The 23,334-nt window shown below is 43.4% G+C and overlaps 1 protein-coding gene across 3 annotated transcripts in view; it reads left to right on the forward strand.

Moving 5' to 3' along the window:
• GNAS (GNAS complex locus) overlaps positions 1-23,334 on the forward strand; it is a 122,780-nt gene that overhangs the window by 61,767 nt on the left and 37,679 nt on the right. For 2 of the 3 annotated variants that reach the window (XM_074157540.1, XM_074157542.1), the window contains exons 3-4: positions 21,659-21,713; positions 21,798-21,917. In XM_074157540.1, the coding sequence (XP_074013641.1) occupies positions 21,659-21,713; positions 21,798-21,917 (175 nt within the window). Of the gene's footprint in view, positions 1-13,716; positions 13,720-21,658; positions 21,714-21,797; positions 21,918-23,334 lie in introns of all 3 variants that reach the window. The other variant, XM_074157541.1, reaches the window with a different exon arrangement.

Here is a 23,334-nt window from a genome sequence, read left to right on the forward strand (position 1 = left end):
GCCTTTAACAGTTTAAGACCATTTAAGATAAAGATGTAAACTTACTGTTGTAATAACTTTTTTAAAAAATAAGCAAAAGATAATAATCACAAGGACATAGCTATTTGCTAAAAAGATTCTATTAATTACATATATTTATTTTTTTTTTACTTTTCTGAAATGAGAATATAATCATAGCATTGCATTATTCATTAAAAAAAAACTGTAAGCACAATGCAAAGCTGAGGAACTTTTTTTTTCCTTAAATGAGTGAGAAAACAGAAAGGAGGGAGGCTCAGTGATGTCCTGGGGTTCTGGGGAAGGCTGATAGTGCCGTGTCCCAGCCCCATCCGTGTGCTCCTCTTCTCCCGTGCTTCCCGTGCCTCTGGGTACTTGGCAGAACAGTTGCAGAGCTCAATGTCGGTAAGAATTTTAAGTTAAATGTTTCTGGTACTTTGTATTTTACAGCAGGCATGTTATACAGCTTTCTGGGAGATTTGCTTGACTGGGGCTGTTTGGGTTTTTTGTTGTTGAATTTCTACAGAGTAGGAAGTTACTGAGTTGTCAGTCCTGGGTTTTGAAGCAAACTAAAATAGATGCCTGGAAATTAGATGCAACCTTTTACTTCTGGTATGTAAAAATGATTAATGTTGTTTCAAAATAGTTACTCATAGGAACACATTCTGCTTAGGCTGAACATTGTAGATAAAAATACGTTCCGTAACTTACACATAAAACACTTAAAAATTGCACATGTAACTATTTGGCCTTTTAGGTTTTTGAACTGAAAATGGGAGGGAGCTGTGTCACTGGACTCTAGTTTCACCAAACTGTTGGGAATTCAGGGTGCTCTGTTCTGCCTGTGTTTTGCCTTCGCTTAATTGGATGGTCTTCATTTCATGTAATTGCATCTTGTGCAATTGAATGTTTGCTTTCCTTATGTTTCTCACCAAAGAACCTCCTGGCGTTCTGTTACCTCAGTGTCTTTTTGGCACCACTGGAAAGAAGGGGCTAGAAAAAGTGAACAAGACTGAGTTTAGTAAAGTGTGCTTATTTTGCACAATTCTAGGGAGTCAGAAAAAACACTTTGAAATAATGTAGGCAACGCACTGTCTGGCTTTTTAATTCATGATTTAATTCATACTTTGGAAACATAAAAAGAGTTGCCCAAAAGGAGGAGGGAGTGAGGAAGGGGGAAGATAAAGTAGACAGAAATGATAGTCTTAGATGGTGTCCATAAGTAATAATTAATATGTACACGTTATTAAAAAAAAAAAAAAGGCCTACTAGGTATATCTGCCTTAGACACAAATGGAAAGTTAACCCAGTTCAGTCCCAGAATAAAACTTTACTTGTCAAAATAAAAAAAATTACTTCTTTCTGGGCTTAACTGGAATCAGCTGAGACCTCTATTTTGTTAATTAAAATTAATAGATTCCATTCTGATAATTTTGGAAAATGTAAACCCCATGGGACAATATGAAAGCAGTAATTTTTTCACTTAATTTTATTTTTAATAGTATTGTTTGGGTATAGATTTATTACTGAATGCAGGTGGTAAAATGATACATAGTTATGCAGAGAAAGCAAAAATGTTCTATAGATATTTTATTCCTTAAAAAAACAAAAAAAAGTCTGTATTCATCCTATGCAATGCTGCGACTAGAAAGGGAAGTGTAGCACTTTTGGGAAGGGCAAATGCCGGCATCATCTGGTAGATTGTGGGTATTTTCAAAACAGTGAAATGGACAAGAATCCCAAAGGAACTACATGAGAAAATGTGGGATACCCTGATGGTAGTTTCCTTATAATTCTTAGAAGAAGGGGATAAAGTAAGAGGTTGCCCAGATGCTTGGTATCAAATACGGGCATTTTAATTTATTATCACTTAGTATAGTTTCTTGCAACAAGGATGAATGGGAAGAACATCATTAGTGCTCAGCGTATCTTCATGTATAGTGAGATCTTGTTGAGCGAACCTCTGCCTTTTCGGAAAGACTATAGCTCTGATAAGATTGACTGGTTTGGCATCAACAGCTTTCTTCTGCTGCTCAGTGTAGCATCACGTTATATTTTGTTTTTCAAAATTGCACTGTGTGGAGCTGAGGGTGCCTCTGTTGGGGGGATGTCAGAGCTCGCTGGTGGATCTCCCAGTGCACGCCCCCGTGACCGGCTGCTGCGGAGGTGCTGCCTCAGGTGAGCGGCGTAACGGGTTTAACAGTTGTGCTTCATAAAGTTGTTTCAACACAGTGGAGTGCGAGACAGGGAGTCAGAGTCAAGATTGTATCTGTAAAATTTGAAAAGGACTTGAAAGTCAGCGAGTTAGTTATCTTAGTATGCTTTTTTGTGGCCAAAAAGACAAATGTAGGCTTGGATGCCTAAAAAAAGGGAAAGTGAAACATAAGTAATAAAACGGGCTGCCAACACTGATAAGTGTTAGTAAAATAATATATCCCATGCTGGTGTCTTTGTGTGGTGAAGGATGTGAAATTACTGAGAGGACTGGGAGAAGCGTGGCAGGAGCCGTGCCGGGCTCAGACGTCGGGTGTCCCAGCGCAGTTTTGTTGCCATGTAGAGGTACCACCGTGCCAGCCCTGAGACTCGGTTCCTTGGCGTTAGAGGTACTGCAATTGAAATAATCTGTTGGGGATGAGGAAGCCTCATTTGGGCTCTTGGGGAAGGACAGGTTTATTTTTAAACTATTATTTCCCTCCAGTTTCTGGAGACGGAGCTTCCCTGTGGCAAGCGTGCGAGCTGGTGGTGGCCACCCTGGCTGGGGCAGCACGGAGCCAGCTCCAGGGCTGAGACACCTGCTTCCTTTGCGACTGTGAGCTGCTTTTTTTGGCTTTTATTACCCTGAACACCATTAGGATACATGCAATTCTGTGTTGGCATCTGAAGCCTGGAAACCTGTGCTTGGCTGCAGGCGTCGGAGAGGTGGGGGGCACAGGGGCTTACTTTGGGGTTTGTTTTTCCCATCAGGTGGTTTGTTAGTTGGGTTGTGTCTCTGTTTTCACTTCCTTCTGAAGCACCACAGCTTGGGCAGGGTCTGCGGGGATGGGAGAGGATCCTCTTTTGTGCCAGACTGGTTGATTCTCACTCACGTGATCCAGATAAAGACAATTGAAGAGCTTGAGACAGAAACTCTTTCACTGGGGACGGCCTGTTTCCATCTTCGGCTGCAAAAGGCTTTTTTGACCTCCTTGAATTATTAGGGTGGACTTTTTGTAATCGCTTCCCTGTCACTGCGGGAGTCTCGGGTGCTCAATCTCATCTCGTTTCAAATTGTGACCTTCAGCAAAAATTGTTTCACTTGAAATTTCAGCTTGATACTAAAGTCTATGGAAAAGTACAGTGGCTTCTGGGATGCCGAGTATTCAACTGTCCTCTCTGGCCTGAAATTCTCCAAAATACCTACAAAGTGTGTGTGTTACCTGGTGGTTCCTGGGGGTACAGGCTGCCAGCCCAGGTGAAAGCCCTGCCTCTGAAGCCTCTTGTGAGCAGGCAGCCACAAGTGTGCCTGAGGAGGTGGCTTAATGGATTCAGGGGGGCTCTGCCATTACGGATGTCTGTATTTTGAAAGAAATAGCAAAATTTCACCTTAGTGTGGAGAATTCAAATTGGTATGGTTTGAGTACATTACTATCTCTTAATGAAACCAAATATAGTTCTCTTCAATTCCATTCATTCTGGACCTTATCTCTCTTTCTGATACAGCTCACTGGTTGCCAAGCAACCTCAACAGCAGTTCTGCACATCCAGCAGCATTTAAAAAAAAAAAAAAGTGAAGTGAGTAGTCATTACTGAAAATAAGATGCCTCCTGATGACATGAATGAAAAGAGTTATGGGAGAAGGAAATGGGGAGTGTTGAGTTTGGAGCTGATGCTCTGAAAAAGCTAATAATATGTAGCACTTAAATAGTGCTTTTTATTTTCCAAGCACTAATCAAGCAATTGTAAGATTATTAAATAAAGGCTATTTTTTTCCTTTTCAGTGAGTGAAGCGCATTGAGCAGAGGGCAGGATGGAGTCCCAAGAGGGCAGGAGTTAGTTCAGTGTATTTTGTATTTCTGTCTCTGACCTGCGCTGTGTTTCTGGTCGGGCAGCAGATTACCCGGGGGTTGGGAGGGTTTTGGTTGGTGTGTTTGCTGGCACTGTCCATTCATTCCCCACGGGTGCACCTGCAGTGTGCTGAGTTTCATTAAAATATTGATCACCTGGAAGGCCTTCCGAACTAGAAGTGTGATAGAGGGTGTGTGGGTCCTTTATTACTGGATAATGCTGTAATGCAATAAGTTAGAGCTTATTTTTATGTTCTGCCTCCCACCTGAATCCTGAGCAGCAAAGAAAGGAGCAGGGCAGAGGATATTGTAATGAAAGCAAAATCTGAGTTGGGAAAATTACTCTGGGTTTAGATTTTTAAGTTTCTATGATAGTTTCATTTCAATTCAAAAATAAAACTATGTATTACATGTAGACTGACTACAGCAACATTATTGAGGACACAAATAAGTTAGAAATTATCTGAAGTAAGATTGCCTTAATTTTGATTTAGGACCCCATTGCCAGTGATTGCCTATGGGAAAAGGCAATTTCAAATTCTGTAACTAACTCCTAAAAAGCAGTAAGTAACTCTAATGTGAGTTTTTTTTAAAGCAGGTTCTGACAGTGTGAACACTCGCTTTCCCTCGGTCACAGTCTGTCTGGAATCACTGAGTTGTGAATCGGGCTGTTCCCACGAGTTTTGGGTCCATCCCAGTTTAATGCTTTCCTTCCCACTCATTTCTTCTGAAGGCGGTGGTCTCAGAAACAGGCCGGTCCGTTTCTGGGCGAGAGCAGCAAAAAGGGCCACTCACTCGCTGCCGTTGCTGTAAGGTTGAGTCCGCTGGTGGTAGGTTACTTGTTGCTTTTATTGTGAGAACTAAAAACAATAGTAGATGATTCTAGACTTGAGGATAAATTGAATTAATGAAGGCATACAAAAGAACTACACGTGGAAATGTTTAAAACATAATGAAGAAACATGCCAGTGTTATGTAGTGTTTTTACCACGTTCAACATCTAAGGTTTATTTGTGTTGGACTAAAATTTCTTTTGACATACTGTAGCTAATAGGGGTAATTTAGAGATAGAAAAGTGGTCTGTGTGTGTGATGTGTATACAAAACTGTTTGTAGTGGTGGTATTTTTATCCTCATCTTATAAGAGAAAAAGCCCAGTCCCAGTTCCTGCTTTTCTGTAATGCATGAAGCGCAGGGATTTTGGCAGCTGCCTGTTGCCTCTGGGCTCCTAAGGAGGTTTGTCCGTGCAAGATGAGTGTAATTGCTGTACGTACATGATGGGCTTGCGGTGGCACCAGTATTGCCATGTAAATGCCGGTTGCCCTTTTTTATATATATGTATTCCCTGTATACCTAGTTTTAAAAGGGTAAATATTATAAACTGGTTGCTCAAGAGCAGTACACTATAAAAAAAGTAATAAGCACATCAGTAAAAGTGTTGGAGGCAGTAATAAAACTGCACTGTAATCCTTCTACCAATGGATTGAGCTCTCCCTGTTGTTATCTGTGACAGTTATCTCTGTGTGCTGTACCTTAACCCTTTGTGTGTACGTGTGTGGAGTGGTGCTCAGTGGGACTGCGCTGCCTTAAACTTCAGGTTTTCAAGCAAACGTGTCATCTAACGTGATAGTGTTCAGAGTTTGCTTGTTGCTTTTCTCTTCTTGTCTAGCTTTCATTTAAAGAAAAAAGGACACCCAGTTACTTTGTGGAGAACATCTGTGTTGCAAAAATAAATGTCCTTTTTTGCAAAATGAAAGTAAATACATTGCTTATTTTAGATTTTTCTTCAGTGTCTTTAAAAATAATAATATTCCAAAAAGTGAGAAACATTTAAACATTGAAGTCTTTACTACTTGAATGAGATTTTTAAGGAGCTCCATTTGGAAGTGTTACAGAAGTGAGTACAGTGGAGTTGTGCGTCGCTGGACTTCCCCACGCTCTGCGAACGCTGTGGAGGAAATCTAGCGGATGAGGGTCTGGTGGAAGGCAGCCTGCAGAGCCCCTTGCACTTGGCAGGGCATGGTCTGCCATCCTGTGCGCCTGGCGCTGCTGGAAGAAGGGATTAACCCCCATTCCGAAGCTGCCTGTTTCGGGACCCCCCTGCAGGGCTCAACAGCCCCCCGGGGGGTGCTCAGCGCTCACTAAAAGCGGGGCTGGGCAGCTCCGGAGCGGCCGTACCGCTGTTGGGAAGTTATGGGGTGGGTGTACGATGCCGAGTGAGATGAGATGATAAAGGATCTCTTCTCCTTGTATTTAAGGAGTCCCACTTAGTCTAAGCTTTAAATCTTCTAAATGCAATTTTGCAAAAGTGTCTGTTTATGTTTAAAAATGTCCCACTGCATCTTCAAACAGTTGGTGGAGTTGGATGTCGAAACTACAGCTTTTTTAATTGAGCTGCCTGTTGCCTTTGCACAGAGGTGGGGTTCAGATACGCTGCTGTAGCAGCGTCCCTCAATTCCAAGAAGATCTTTAAAACGGCAAGCAATTACGTTTGAAGTTTGGATCTCATGATGTCAATACAGATATGTAGTAAAATATTCCAGGGTGTGGTGATACTTAATCATTAATGATTGAGACTTGGGGCATTTCCTGAATATTAATGCTGCATATGAATGTTGATTGCCCAAGGTGAAATTATTACCCAGTTACTTGTTCTCCCCCCTCTCTTTTTTTATCAATTCCTAATGGAGAAAGGATAAATGCATCGTTAGGTCAGACCAGTGTTAGAAGTGATGTCCAAGGAACGGTGCTCGAGACAGAGCACTCTCACTGCCTTCACACCTTGTGGATTCTATAATTGTCAAGTGGTGTGAAAACGGTTATTTTAATTTTTTTTTTTTTCCCTGCAGTGACTTAGTTTGTAGTTACACCGCTCAGACTGAGTTGTCCACTGGGTCTTTTCCCTCGGGGTCCCTCGGTAACACCCAGCGTTGTCAGAGGCTCCTGGTCTCCAGCGATGAAGCTGGCAGAGAATTTCCTCTACTTGTGTAAGCGCAACTGCCACGGAGGGTGAACTGATACGATGCCACACCTTGGGTGTACTTTAATACTTAGGAGAGGCTGAGGATTGACTAGCTCATGTCAGGACAGTGCTTTATAAAAAAAGCCTACTCATAAAAATGTTTATGACTAGGTTTACATGATTTATGTTTTTAGAGAAATGAAGCTTTTCTCTGCCAACACCAGCTATTAATAACTGACTAAAATAGCACCACTTAAACATTTCATAAATGTATGTGGAAGGCGCAGCACATGCGGCTGGTTGTGCCGTGTCCTACGGGAGGCCTGAGCTCCTGGGAAGTCTGGCCCAATCCCTGTGGGATGGTGCGGGCGGCGATGCCGGTGAGTGCCCTTGTGCTGTGGGTAGGTCTGTGCTGGTGTCTCATTCCCAGGCAGCAGTCACAGGGCATTTCTGCATGTTGTTTGCATGTGCTGAGAACACGCTCTCATAGCTTGTGGGAGTAAACTTGCTTTCTCTTTCTGTTCAGCTTTTTTCGGAGAAAGAGATTTTGTAATTGCGTATGTTAAACATTTCGGAGGAAGGTCTCGCCTTTCTGGCTGTGTGTTTGTGATGACTTAAGCGGGTGGTTCTTGCCCTTCTCCTCCCGGTGCCTGGGACACACCTGGACAGAGCACGGTCCATGGGAGCCCCGGTGCCCATCCTCCTGCCTCTGGGCACTGCCACGGGCTGAGCCGGGTCCTGCTCCTCCGGCTGTCCCCCCGGCACAGGGATGGAGCCATCCTGGTCTCCCAGGCGTCCCTCAGTTAAATGAAGAAGTGGTTTGCCTGCTCTGGTTTATACATCTGGTGAACAATATATTTTAGAATTTTACAGATACTGATGATTTGCCAATTTTTAAAAAAAGTTTTAATCAAATTTGTGGTTCTAAGCAGACATTTTCTGTAACACAGTGGCAAAACCATCTTGGTCTGCTGAAGTTTCTAGGAAGAGAATTTCTAAGAATCCGTGCCACGCCAGGTGAGTCCCAAGGTTTGTGTAGCCCAGGATCGTGTGTCAGAAACGGCACTTAGAGAGGATTAGGGAAAAAGTGTGAGAGAAAGGTTCGCAGTGATTCCTCGTCAGGCCTCCTGCCAGGGCCTGACACTGGCACCTCGGGAGCTCCGAGAAGGAGATTCAGAACAAGAAGTTAAGTCACATTCAGTATGTTTTTCTGTTTCTTTAAAAAGACTAGTACTTGAATAATCTAAAGAGTCCTCAGCTGTGTATAGGTTTTCTATTTGCTTCAGCTGTGTATAAACTTCCTATTTAAACGTTATTATTAATATTTAAAGGACCCTGTGCTGTGACAGTAATTGGACGCTATGGCAGAGTGCTGGATACTCTAACTGCCGTGCCAGGTATCAGCAAATCGTTTCTCCCAGAACTCTTCTAGTCTGATACTCTATTATATACTGTCACTATGAATTGTATCTTTTACTTTTTTGTTACCATTTAGAAATGTCAGGTCAGGGCCAGGACATGACAATTGTGCTATTGTCATAGTTTGACTTAAACTACAGCAGTATAACTTCCCTTTTATCATGGGAAATGATAATAAATGTGCTTATTCGGGTATAATTAATTTCCAATTTTAAGCTCAGTAAAAGGTCATTCTTTTTACTGGTTGGGTCCAAATATATGGAGATGTTGAGTGCAGTGAAGTGGAAGTTTCTTCACTGCGTCCATTGTGACTTCCAGACCTCTCAACAAGAGCTGCTTGGAATTTTTGCAGTTAATTTGTGTTGCGTCAGAGAAGGCGCTACTTGGGATCCAAAATGGTTGTCCAAAATATCGATGAACCTTCCTGGCTCTAAATGGTACCTCCCTGGTCAGATGTACCTCCTTGTATAAAGGCAGGGTTCTCGGGGAACCCCGGGTGGTGGTAGGTTGTGGCCTGTGGGGAACGTTCTTCGCTTCAAAAAACAGCATTTCCTAAGTGGATTTAAGAAAAAAAATACAATTTTTTTGTGTCCTACTTGAAATGTTTGGGGTTTTAATATTGGTATTTTAAACAGGAAAAACTTCTGTTTTGGTGGTGTTTTCAACAACCTGTTTGTTAACTGGAGCGGTTGTTCAGGTCCTCTCTGGCAGACCTGGCGCTGGGGGTTTGCGGGGACGGGGGGCACGTTGGGGTGGAGATCTGGGGGTGCTCGGTGTCTGGGGTGAGGAGGAATAACCCCACAGCGAGCCAAGGGCCGTGCTGGGAAGTGACCTGCGTCTGCTCTGCCAACTTGAACAAAACTTGCTTGGAAAGCAGTGCCTCGGGAGCGGGGTTTGTGGGGTGAGTCCCCTCAGCACCCCCCACGTGGGGCTCGACACCCCCAGGAACCCCCAGCTCTGCGCGGGGCTCACAGAAGCTGTTATAACTAAAAATAGTTCCCTGTGGCACAGTTAAGGGACTGTAAAATTGAGCTGTGGAAGTATTGTTCTCTTACTACCCCGTGTCAATGAATGGGCGTAACGCGGGATGTTCAGGTAAGAGAAACCTGTATCGCGTTTTCAGATTCATTCCTGTGGCTCTTCTCTGCTGAGGGATTTTTTTACTAAAACATTTTGCCAGTTAACTTGTAATACGATTTTAAGTAGATTGACTTAATCCAGAGCAGAGCTATTTCCAGAGGCAGCGCTACAGAAACTGACAGGTAAATTGACTCTGACTTTTCAGTAAATGCAGCCCTAGATGGCTAGAAATAAAATACCTGGTTTTGGTGTGCTTCAGTTGACAGTGTCTTCTGAAGTCAGGCCGGCAAGAACAGGCAGGTGGAACCTGTTGCCTGAAACAAAACTGCCTGGCACTGCCCGAGGGGTCTCGGTGAGGGGTTTAACGTGGTGGTGACTCTGGCTCTGCTTGGAAGGAAGGGAGGAGACTTTTGTTGTTGCCTGGTAGTATTTGGTGTTTATTTCCAAATAGTTTTCTTACATCATCTTCACTTCTGGTAGAGCAAAGTTTTTAATAACTGGAAAAGAAATGAAAATATTTCATGCCATCTGAAATACAATTCTAGAAATTGGTGTGATGCTGCAAAGGCAGCTGTTGCCTGATACGCCCCGAACTCTGGGGTGTTCTCTTGCTGATCTGCTTTCCGAAGAACCCGTGTGGTACTGCCAGTAACTATTTACATACTTGATTTTTATTCAGTTTTTAACGTTGCCTTCTAGTCTAGGTAGAAAATAGAGTATAATGTTACGAACTCCAGGTAGAACACCAGTTTTTGGTTGGCTTCTCGAATTGATGGTATGTTGGGACTTCTTTGTTTCATCCTCTTGTTACAACCAACACCTATGTCTTCTGAAACTGTCAAATTACAGGAGGAAAAGTTTCCTTGGCACCTGATGTGCAATTGCCAAGTTAGCTGTGGTTCTGGACAATCGGTTTCATGGTCTGAAAAGTTTTCTCTGATTTAGTCCCTTGCTTGTTCTAATTCTCATTGTCTCATGTCGTGATAGAGCTGCTTTTACAACGGTAGAACAGTTGTGTGGCAGGAACAAACCTGTCCTTCATAAGCATGAGGTTGGGTGTTAATCTGTGAGGCTCCGCGTGCGCTGTCAGAACCAACCTCAGTGCTTCGGGTAATGGAGCTGGGGTTGTTCCCAGTGGATGTTGGTAGCCTTGCTCTGTTGAGGATTACCTGCTCCCGGACACTTGCGCTAGATGTAAGGGAAGATCATTGAACAGTCATTGGGACTTGGGAAAAAGTATTTTAAAACTATCCTGAATAAAGAAGAAACTGCTTTGAATACTAGTTTGTAACAGAATCAAACTGTGTGTCGGCGTCAGTGAGTAACAGAGCCCTGATCTGTGTGGGACTGGAAGCTGCAAGGACATGCTGAAGTTCACAAGATGAAGTACGTTTCTGATTTTAAAGATGGGAAATTGTGTTAAAATCATTGGATACACTAACCTGAAATAAAGTCCTGCTTAGTTGAGAGCTGTGTGTGACGCTGAGGAGTTCGCTCAGAGAAGAGAAATGCCGTGCCGGGGTTTTGTTTTGCTTTGCTTTGCTTTTTGGCTTCTGGTATGTAGGAGCCTGATATGGTGCTTTCACCTGCTGAATGTTTTTTGGAGAAAAGCTCGCTTCTGTCATAGTTACTGTGCATCACCTTTCGGAGCTGTAGTCACGTTGCCTCCCTTCCCTCATCTCTGAGGATCCCAAGCCTGTGCTCTCCCGCAGCGCTGCCGTAAGAGATGTGCGCAAGTGACAGGGAAGTACTAGAAGACAAAGATAAACTCATTTGTTATACAAAAATAATAATAAAAAACTAAACTGTGGTAACTTAAAAAGCTCTTCAAGTTAGAAATTGTCGGAATTATTATTAGAACTGTTGACAGTAGTAGCACTAGAAGATGTGTTGATGTACCACACCAGACACACTGTTTTAATAAGCTGAGAATTCTGGCAAAAATTAGAGACTCTGCAGTGACATAGATTCAGAGCGTTCTCTTCTTGGATTGTATTTAAGGGAATTTTGAAGTCCCCTAGTAGTGTATTTCATTTTCTATAAATTCCATCTAATAAGTAGTAGTATATAATTCCCCTGCTGAAGATATCTCAGAAAACATAATCCACACAAAAGCTATTTATTTGTGTGTTCACCAGCAAGGAAAAAAAAATCAGAGTCAGAGCAGAAACTATACGATAGCAAATTTTGAGTGGTAGCAACCAGGAAGGGAATACATTTTAGTTGAGAGGTCCGAGAGAGCATTGGAATCAAGACAGACCGAGGCATGCCACTCCTGCCCGGCCTTCCTTGTCCCCCTCTGGAAGAGCAGCCTTGAGTGCCCCTTCCCTGCGCCATGGGAAGTGGGACGGTGTCTGGCTGCTCTGGTTCTACACCCCATGGCTGGCTTGTGTGGTACGATGGGGAAGGAAGGGCAAATGATAATCGGCTTCAATTTTATTCCACTCTAAAGTAAGGAAAACTTGGAATTCTGTAAGTGTTTGGCAGAAGAGATCTGCTCCCCAGGGAGCCATACGTCCCCATCCCCATTTGCTGTGGCCTGGGGGCTGGCAGTGAGAGAGAAATGTGACGTTGACTTCCCCGTTGCTTGTTTCAGAGCAGATATCACTTGGTGTTGTATTAGAAGCTGTTAAAATTCAGTGTACATTTGGGACAATATGGCTATATAACCAAAATTTTTCTGGAGCTTTTCTGACTTAGGAGTTCAGGGATAAAACTAGCCGACTCTGGTGTGTCGTTATTTAGTGGGACTGATTTGACACCCTGGAAAACTCCGTAGAGGATTTTTCAAATTGTTCCATTCTCTTCCTTTTGTAGAAAACTGTTTTCTAAAACTTGGTAACAATTTTTGGAACCATATTCAGATAAAAGAAGATGCAGAGTTTTGTAGTGAGCGGTTCAGAGATGCAGCCCGTCCCCTCTGACCAGGGGCTGTCCTGGCCGGAGGGCTGCGGGGCTGGGGTGGGTTTGGGGGTTTTTAACATCTTTAACATTGACCGTATAAAGTATTTTAAATAAACCATATTTTTTACTTAAATCTGAATATGCCACATACTGTAAGTGTACGAGAGGTGTGTGTACAGCTTTGACCATCCAAGAGAGATGATGTTGAGAGGGGCTCGGAGCTGTTGAGGCAGTCACCGAGGCGCTGTGTTGGCTGTGTCTCTCCAGGGAGCTCACCCGGGAAAGGCTACGGCACTAACGATCGCAAAGTGCGTCTAGTTGCATCTTATTTAGAAGTGTAAGTAGCAGCTACGTTTTTGGTCTTTTCTGCACAAGACTGCTGTGACCCCCCCGTTCTGAAGCCGGCTGTGATGGGTGTAGGTGACGTACGGCCGTGACGCAGAGCTGTCAGAAAAACACAGGCAAACTGTAGATACGTGGGCATCTTCCACCTGAGAACTTGCATTATATTTTATCTTCAAAGACTGCAGAATAACTTCCATCTCTGTTTATAGAAACAGACCTGTGTTCAACTTACGGTAAATTTTGTTTCCAAAGCTTTTGTAACTTAATTCTTCAGTGGAAGAATGCCACTTTTTCTCCATCTAGCATGGGCCATGCAGCATCCTTAAAGGCTCTGCGTGTTCTGGCCCCCATCCATCACAGTACTTAAACCATGAGTAGCCCTATTAAAGTTGATAGAATTACTCATGTGCTTAAAATTAAACATGTACTTAAGTGCTTTGATGGATTAGAGCCAAAGTTGTCAGCACCTTGCTTTGTCATGGGCTGTGTTACACCTGCCTCCCCTGCACTGCATCTTTAAGGGACAGTTTCAGATTTGCTCCTTCCAATAGTATCTCCTCTGTGCTAAAGATGCAATTCTCATGCACGTTTGTAGTAAATTCATATGCTGTCTGGAAGTATAAATACACAGCTACAACTCTTGAAATCTAACAGTACTTGACAAATTTCACAGGATGTTTTTCTGGGGACTTCAGTGGGAATGTTGTGCTCATGGTTTACATGGAAACAAGACATCTATAACGTTTTTCCCAAAACTAACTTTCTGTTGAAATCTGGATTTTAATGAAGTGCATAATGGAAATGGCCACTTAGAGGTGAGAGCACATTGTTAAGAATGACCGTGAACTTGAACTTCCCCAAAGCTAAGATCAGTAAGGGCTGCTCTAGCTCCTGGGGATGATGCTGAGTTTGTGAGCACTTGGGCAATGTCTTAAGGCTTACAACCGGAGTTGTGTGTCCCTGACAGCTCGTCATCCTCAGAGGTAACTGCTGAAAGCTTGGAAAGCTCTGTGATCACTTTCGAAGATCTTTGCATATTTTAGTGGCCTTTAGTGATATTAAATGAAGAGATTGGAAAGCTGGAGTGGGAGTAGAAGTAGGTGATTCAGGCAGAAGTTACAGCGAATGCTTGTAGAAACGTATTTTGTAGAATTTACCTTGTTTCTGGTAGGACCCCACATGGTACAATTTGAGCCTTCCCCTTTTTCCGTTTCCTCGTGCCCTGTCCTGCTGCCATGGGTGTCACTGCTGGCACCGGGGCGTGGGGGAAAAGCCTTGTTAGAGGCGAGCATCTTCCAGCTCCCCTGGCTGCAGTGTCACACGCCGCAAGTGCTTTAGATGACAATGGAGATCATAATCCCTAAAAAATCCCGAGATGTTTCACACTGACCATCTCTTTGCTGTCCTCCCAGCGCAGTGCATCCTGCTGGGCTGGCTCTGCTCTACTCTCTTGGCATCCCGTGTTCACCCACTTTTCCTTCAGAGCTGCTTTCCGTTTATCGGTGGCCATGGGCTGGTTTAGTCTGGAGGAGCAGCGAGGTCACTAGCCATGATGGGAGCTATTCCTCTCATTCTTGCACACGAGCCCCTGAAGAGCTCTGGGACGTGATTGCCCTCTTTGGAAAGCTCCGTACCCAACCCTGGGTGAGGAAATTATTGGAATACGGACATTTACAAAACACTGTTGGAGCAGATGAAATTTACGGGGCACTCATCAAATCCATGTTTCAAAGTTTAAACAGAAGTCCTTTGAAAGTGCCTGAAAACTAAGGGGAGAACAAGACCCCCAGTAGCGCTGCCATCACCTGCCGGGATTTTAAAACCAATGTTCATGTTTCCTTTTTTCGGTGTTAATATATCACCACATTCACAGTGCTAAAATAAATTAAAATATCTCTGTGCTTCCTGACAGCAGTTTGAAATGGTTATCTCAGAATTCCGAGCTGTACAAGGCAAGATGATTCAGCAAGTTTGACCCAAATCCTCTTGGTTCCGCGAGGCGACCTTCTGTACCAGGAGAAGACCACAAAGCCTGCTCTGAAGACTCTCGCCTCAATTATTGTATCGAGGGTCTAGAGGGAAGACTAAACTTTGGGGACACCTTTTATTGTAATACACTTAATTACCTGCACTTAGAGCAGGAAAAGGGAATGGTGTACCCTCTGTGCACAGGCCTGAGGAACTGGAGACCAAGTCTGCAATTCACAAAGTGTTTAATTGCACAACATGAATTAAAGGTTCTTTGTCAGCCTCGTACATCACAGAGCTCTTTGTGAACACTTCTATTTTCAGACCTTACCTAAACTATTGCTAGTTAATTAGCCGAGGTAAATGGAGCTGCAGGAGCAGAATTATGCTTCTTAATATTGGGTCTGTGATGGTCTCTTTGTGCCACTAAGAGGAATAAAGGGACTGCAAACCAGTTAAACTGGTTTTGTGTAGGAATTAGCAAAGCCAGGAGCCCCAAGGTGGCCCAGAGCCAGAGCAGCATCTCGGTGCCACATCCCTGGGTGTGAGCATCATATGTTCATCTATTTATGGCCACATATTAAGACACGCATATAGCTCATGCAGGTAAATATTGTAGTGCATTTAAAAAAGCAATGGTAAAGCAGTTTAGAGTGCTTTTTTCAATATTTAAAAGGGAACTTGTGGAAGCCCCATATGTATTGTCCGTTCTATATATTGTATCGTGTGTGTGAAGGTGGTTCTGCTTCAGGGGGTAACTGAGCTAAATTCTCCCAAATCATTTAGATAGCAACTAGACCTGTGCAATGTAATTAATTTCTAACTGTGTCTTTCAATCAAAGTATGTTATGATCAAATTATTCCACCTGTTGGATTATTCTTTTTCAAAAAGCTGTAATTTGCAGAGAAAGCAGCGAGTCTATCCTCCCAGCTGTTCTTTTTCTGTTATTATTTCTTCTAACAGTAAATCATCATTGGTAGCCGGGTGGTAGAATTTGTTGTTACCTGAAATATCAAAGAAATAAAGCCAAGAATCTCCAGAGGGCAGTGGGAGCTGGGGTGGGAGGTGGCACTTGGGGGGAAGCCGTTCCCGCACCCATCAGCGGCCAGGGGCAGTTGCTTTGGGCGAGATGCCCCTATGGATGTGGGCAGTGGTACCAGCACAGCACTGGTCACGGAGCGGGCTTCAGAGCATGAGAGCTCGTTGGGTGGCTTCATTTCAGCTTGCAAGGTGATGGAGTTATTAAGGACAAAGTGTTAACCTGGTTAGAAAACTTCTTTCGATTCTGCTGCGAGTGAGGACCCCAGTAGCTCCTCTCGCCAGTCCGAACTGGGCAGAGCTGTGTGATGCACTGGTGCATGGTTGCCCCGACCCCGTGGCCCTGCGTGGGCTCGTCCTCTGGGTTCTTCAACGGGACAAACTAGAACATCTCTTTCAAGTTGGCAGAACTACTAAGGTATCTCTGTGGTGGGATATAAATGGAGAGCTCCATTTGCAAAAGTTACTCAGTGTTTTTTGCTGTTGCATTTTAGCAGCTCTGGCCGTAAATGTGGTACTTTGTCTTAGGTCTAAGATGAATTATTTCAGCTTCACTCTGAGTACTCTAGGCACTTACTTCCCCCCGTGTTCAAGTGCCTCTAACTTGGCCTCTGCCCTTTTGCCGTTCTAGCTGTTGGATTCTGAGGTAATTGCCATGTTGTTCTGTTTGGAATAAGCCAGGCTGCTAAACCAGATCTATCTTGCTGCTGAATGGTAAAGTACCGCAGGATTTGGGTGTTGTGGATTGGTAGGAAAATCTTAATTGAATTTCCTTGCTTGTGGTCTCGTGTCTGAAGCTCCCGACTGCGCTGCTGGGTTTTTATGAGGTGGATTGGCAGGTCGCGCCGTTCACGTTTTTGGTAACTCCCATAAGGTGCAGAAAACAAATTTTAATGCAGATTTTATGGAATGTTTATGAAATCCATGGGCACGTTTCACTGCATCAAAAGCACCGTATTTAGATGAATAGCTGTGTTAAAGCACACGTGCCGGTAGAGCGGGTGACTGCCTGTCAAAGTGCTGAAATTGTGTTTTAAAATGAAACTGAAATCTGAGCTTTTCACTCCTAGTCAGTGCTTTCAGCGTGCAATTGCAATGGGCTTTTGGGGGCAAGCAGGAGGAGACGATACCTGACAGCAGCCCGGGATGTACCTGTGTTGAAAAGCAAGGACGTCCTTTCCTCCTCGGCAGAGGCAAATGAATTGTTTGTAAGGTTTTCGCTGTGGCTCTGGCAGTGGATGAGGTGAGGGGCAGTGCTGCGCAGGGGCGCTCCATAGTGCTGTGTCGGTGGGATCGAGGGCGGGTGTCAACGGGGCTTCCAAAATAAAGCCAATTTTATGAAGACCAGGGCCAATGCTCTGTACTGACATTGTGCATTTACATTTTAATATACCCAGTTTCAGTGGTCTGGATGTACCCGTGAGGTGTGCACATTTTGCAGCACAAGTTTAAGGAGAAACTTTCTGCTCTCTTATCAGGATGCTGTTGCAAATAATAACTACAAAAAATTGGGAAGGTAATTAATAAAGAATGCTTTACCATGGTTTTAGGGGACTATTGTGTAATACAAAGGCAGTCATTTGAAGGGGGTGTCCCTGTGTCGCTGTGCTCTGCCCAGGCTGGTACCTGCCCTTCAGGCTCACTTGTGGTGAAATAATGTATACACGCCATCAAATGGCACACCATTACGTGGTATTATTTATTATGCTAAGGCTGCACATATAAAATAATGTGCTAAAAGAAAAACTGAGAAAGAAAATGACATTTTTCCAAAATGAAAGTAGTGTTTCCATCAGCAATGTGCAGAGAATGTTCCAGTATTTTGAATTCCCGTTGTAAGTATTCATGTTCTGGGGCATGTTCCTTTTTTAGTCTCTGTTCATAGTGGGATTAATTGGCAATCATAATTTACCCTCATTAAAAGCCTTTTTATGTTGTATATTAGCTGATCAAAGTCTTTTTACTTTCACTCAAATGATGCTTCGTACAGCAGTAAATGTGCCTCTTCACAGTGTTCCTCGTGGCACGTCTAATGTTTGGTTCCTGAAATATTGCTGATTTTAAAGTGTGGAGTTCCCTGTGTAATCGGGGGGTTTGGGGGAGACGTGGCGAGGGTTTCCCCACTAACGTGAATAATTGATTTATGTTAAAATGATAGTGCTATAATATCTTTCCTTCTAAAGGAAAAAAAAATAGTTGTTTCTTTTCACTCTGCATGTTTTGGGTTTTTTTCTAGCAATCTTATCCTAGCTCTGTGGGGTTTGAAGGAACGTATCATCTCATTTCTGTTCATAAAATCTCTGGTTTTTGCTGGAAAAAAGAAGTAATATACTACATTCTGATTTAAAACGAGGTAGTTCTTTGTATTTTTCTCTTTGGTCTTATCCAAGCCCTGTTGAACAGAGCTGTGATGAGACCTGTGCCTTCTTACAAGCCACCAGGAAATCCAGACTTCTTTGCTTTCGGTGATTTCAGTTAATGGCACAGAGGGGTCACAAGATTTATTACTACTTTTTTTCTCTTGTTTTCTTTTTTTTTTTTTTTTTTTTTTAACCTCTTTAGCATGTTTTGGTTTTACCATTCGTTTCGTTTCAGCACTGTATTTTCTTTTTAGCGCTTTTCTAGCCGTGAGATGTTTATACTGGGTGAGCCGAAGCCTTGGTCTTCTGGAATGTTCTTTTTAAACTGTAAATATTTTTTTCCAAGTTCAAAGAATGGTTATTCGTATTATCTGGAAGGTAAACCAGAAATGAACATTACAATTAAATTAGTTTGCTTTCTGATAATCTGTTTGGTAATGTGTTCATTGCATAAGATTTGATAAAGTCTGAGTAAAAATGTTGCCGTTCTAATGGTAAAGCTCAGCCACAGGTGGAGAAGTTCTTTGCTAAATACTGATTAGGTTTGTTTTCAAGGAATATTTGATTTTCCTGACCTTTTATGTCATTCTAATTTCATGTTATTTGAATTAAAATGTCATCTTTTTTATAGTACCTAAAATAGACTTTATTAGTTTTCCTGAAAGCTATGTGCAGCTTTGCTTTGGCCCATTTAAATATTGAAAACAGCAGGATTTGAGATTTTTCTTATAATCCTCAACTAATAGAGTTTAATGCTTTGTTTGGCCTACCCTACACAGCCTAAGCAAAAGTTTTAAACAAGATTAAAAATGTGCCCTTATTAACCCACGGCATCTAAAGACGCGGAGCAGCCTGCGGGGACGCGGGTCCCTCCTGCCCCGGTCCCGGTCCCTGCCTGCTCCAGCTGCCCCCGGGAAGCACCCGGATCTTCTGAGTGGTTTTGCCCATCCTGCCAGCACCCGGGAGCAAGGGGGGAAAACCCAAGAGTCTGCTTCGAAGACGAAAGTTCAGTCTTCACGGCTGGGGAAAACAAAGCTCTGTTACTTCTGGGGTGGGGAGGTGCAGCCTGGCCGGGATGCTCCAGGGAGGGCTGTCCCTGCGCTGCGTTATGCCCTGGGTAAAGGGGCTTCACCTGTCCCTTCCTGAGGAGAAGTTGGAGTGGAACGTGCGCTGATAGGTGGGCCATGGAGGAACACGTTGAGTTCCAGAAGAATGAAGTATCTCATTGTCATGGAGAACTTCTGCTCAGGAAACCTTACAAAACGCAAAGCGAGGTGGTGGCTTTGACTCCTCGTTCACCCACGCGCTGTGGGGCCACGGCAACACACCTGGGAACGGGGGCTCCCAGTGGCTTCTTGGAAAGATGATGATGGTTTTCAAGCATTGGTTAATTTGGGGTTGTACATCGCTCCCCATTCATCATCACTTTGCAGCGCTGCCGGTAGCGTGAGGATTGGGGAAGAGTGGCAAATGGGGAAGTTTGACCAAAACCTACAATAAAAATACCCTGTTCCGTTGGATGGTGTGGAGGGGTCAGGCAACCATGCCCTTGGACAATGCTTTGAGACAGCTACCTGCAGGTCTTCCGGGGGAGAATATAATTGAGTTTGCTTAATAAAAAAAAAATTTAAGAAAATCAGAAGACTTTCTAAACTTCTGTCTTTCTAATGATGTTCCAAAACAAAGCAAAATCATTGAATTATTTCTTTACTTACTCCTTTGCAAATACTGGTATCATGATTAACTTTTATCAGTTGCCTTTTTGATTTTAATGGGGCAGAATCTGGATACACGTTCATGAAGATCAAGACCCAGCTGAAAATTGGAGGCAAAATGAAGCCAGAGAAATTGCTTGCACTGTCAATGATAAACATTTCCTGCCTCATACCATTATTTAAATTTTTTAATGAGGAACATCATTTTTAAGAAACAGCAAGTGGCTGATGTTTTTGCAGCCGTGTGTGCACAGGCTGGAGAGATGGTGTTTGTACCCCAGGGTGGGTCTGGGTGTGAGGAAGGGAGAGTGTCTCAAGAGCTGGGGCAGTAGAAAGTTTGGAAGAGGAGAAGGAAGAGGGTGAAAAGGCCTCAGTTTTTCCTCTCTGCTCCTGTCATATTTCTTTTCAGTAGGTCAGTGCTTTGGGCCTTCCTTGGCTCGCTGGCCTCTTCCCACCAGCGGTGCCAGATCCTATGGCAGAATCTGGTGGTCTCCAGGCACCGGTGCCCTGGGGGGAGATCAGAAGGTTGAGGGGACCCCAGAATTTCCATCTCAGTAGTGACGGGTTTATCTGCTTTCTGCATCGAGTCTCGCCGCCCGGCCCTGCCCCGCATGGGGTGGTCGAGGAAGACCTCAGCAGAGCTCTGTGGTGGCCACCATGTTGTCCCCAGCGAGGTGGCCTGGGGCTGCTGCTGCTTCCCAGCTGGCTCTGACGGGCAGCGCGGCGTGTGGCCGCCACGGCTGGGGTTCCCTCACCCTGGCTTTTATAAAAGTTGCATTAACCTTGTATTTGATAACCAAAATCCCACCACCCCTGGACATCTGCGCCTGCCTTGCTCATTAGGCAGTACTTTTTTTTTTTTCAGCCTGCCGTTCTTCTGCATTCCTGGTTGGTGAATACGCTTTCGGTTTCATTTTGGTTGTTGGTTGTGAGTAATTATAGGAAGGAAAAAGTGATACAAAGCCTTTGCAGTAGGAGTGCTTAATTAACTCAGTAAAATGAGGTTTTTGAGCCGTGGTCTGTAAACTGAAAGTGTGAGCACTACCTTTTAAAGGGTAAAAAAAGAAAACATAGTGTTGGTAGTTTCAGGTCTCTGGGATGCTGTGCTGGAAAATGTTAGCTTTGAAAAAATTAAAAATAGTTGGTATAAATATACAGATAATGAAAGCGTTCTGTAAAAAACAGTTTAATGAAGACTAAAAGGTCACTTCAACAATTTAGGTGGATTTTTTTAGTATTAATGTGGCTAAGCTGGTTTATGTCAAAGTAGTAGTTTTATGCTGTGTTTAGCAAGAAATTATTAATTTATTTTAGATTTTATGCCCAAACTGTTAGTTTGAATGTTTCTGTCAGGTTGTGTTCTCTGCTCTGGCTTTTTCTGATATGACATCGTTTCTGTGCTTTAATTTCTTTGTTCTTCAAGGTTCTTTGGTCTCCTTCCATTTGTTTCTACTTTTAATAACTTAACCATTTCTTTTTTCTCTACTTGTTTCCAGTTTACGCTTTTCTAACTCACTTCCACCTATGTCTAGTGTTCTGCATTCGAATGAATCAGTGTCTGATTTTGCAGAAGATCTTAGTCTTGATCTAAGACTGCAGTGAGTTTTTATTTAAGGATCATTAGATACTGGCTTGGGCACAAATAGATGTTTACTGTTTAAGTAGAAAAGTTGTGAGATGTTTAATCAAGTCTACAAAAGTATTCAGTGACTGAGTGCGCTTTGGTCAAAGTGACAATACAGTTTTGATAAAATACTTTTGAAGTTCATGTTCTGTTTCAAAAAGATACTCTGCTTTTATGACTTACAAATTTTTTTTTTATTACAGGGAGAAGAAAATGAAAATTCAGGATATTAAAAACAATATTAAAGAAGCTATAGAGGTAAACTTCTGAGCTATTGCTTTTAACTATTCAATGCTGGCTATTTAGACATTCTGCAATATTTATTACTTGTTTTCTTTGCAGACGATAGTGACAGCAATGGGCAATTTGGCACCTCCAGTTGAACTAGCCAACCCAGAGAACCAGTTTCGAATCGACTACATCTTAAATTTAGCTAACCAGATAGACTTTGATTTCCCACCGGTAAGTAAATATCTCAGATTGGCTGCAGTCATGCTTTTTTTGCAAATGATTATATTTCAGTGCACTGTAGTAAATATTTACAAAAAGCAGTGAGCTGCTCTTTGGGAACAGCTCCAGCAGGTGTCCTTGGTCCTGCCCCGGAGGAGTGGAGATGGGCACAGCAGGCTGTTACGATGAGCTGGCGTTGGGCGATGTTGTATTTCTCTCTTTTGGAGGAATAGTGGAGTTTCCTTGCTGATCCAGGCGCGTTCTCAGGGAGCTGTGTCAGCCAGACCCGATGCAGAGGCTCCTCATGCTCGGTCCTCCCCAGGTTAATCATTCCCAGTGCCGGCAGCCCCAGCGTAACCGCAGAAAGCAGAATTACTTGTTTGATGGTATAATTTGGTGCCCAGTCACCCTGATTAGTTTGTGCTGTATCTCCATCTGAATAGTAGCAGAAGCCCATGAAAATACAGTTTGCAAATACTGAACTCTTCAACACTGAGAAGATATTTTTATTAATGACCACGAGGTACCTTACACTTGCAGCCTTCCGGGGGTGTTTCCAAGCCTGGACTCTCCCTGCACCACTCCAAAGGGCAGATCAAAATCACATCCATTTACACCAGAATTTTGTTCCCAGCAGCAGTTGGTCCCAGGTGCTTGAAAGGAAAGTGCAAGTGCAGGTTGTAGTGAGATGTGGGATCGTTTGCACCACTGTGAGGTTTTCGTAACTGGGATTTATAAACATGATTGAACAAGCTGGTCTGTGAAACCAATGGCAGTTACCTTTGCTGCCGCTTCTGGGAATTTCTCTGCTCAGTCAGCCTTTATTAAAAGCAAAAACCAAACAACCAGACCCACAAACTTTGTGTACAAGCAGAAGTCATGTGCTATTGGCAATTAATTGGAAATACTGGCATTGTAGTTTCCAAATCTGGTAATCTTGAAAGCTCAGCAGGCACAGGCAGGTTCACAGAATCATAGACTCAGAGGCTGATGGAGAGGGGGATGTGTGATACGAAGTAATATTAGTCATTTTATCTTAAAGATTCTTAAATAGGTTAGAGGATTTGAGATTTTTAACTTGACACCTCTTTAATTTTGGCCCTTGTGAGCGTTATCCATAGGAATGTTTGGTCCCCTCGTGGATGCTCTCTCCTGCCTGGGGACAAAAATCCTGGTGCTTTGAAGGCAGTTTGAGGAGAATATTCGAGAGAAAAGGCAGCGGCTCCGCACTCCGCCCTGCGAGCTCCAGGGCTGGCCGGGTGCCCGTGGCTCTCCCGCTTCCATTGTTCTGGGACAGCTCAGGTTGTGATCTCTAACAATGCTCTGAGAGTTCCTGCCACCTACCTCCTGCTGAAATTCTTGGGTTTCCTTGTCTCTTCTATCTCAGAGGGGTTTGTTCTTCCATTCAATTGGAATGAAGTGATTTTTT

This window comes from Numenius arquata, chromosome 12 (genome assembly GCF_964106895.1).
Source record: "Numenius arquata chromosome 12, bNumArq3.hap1.1, whole genome shotgun sequence".
Taxonomy (NCBI): Eukaryota; Metazoa; Chordata; class Aves; order Charadriiformes; family Scolopacidae; genus Numenius; species Numenius arquata.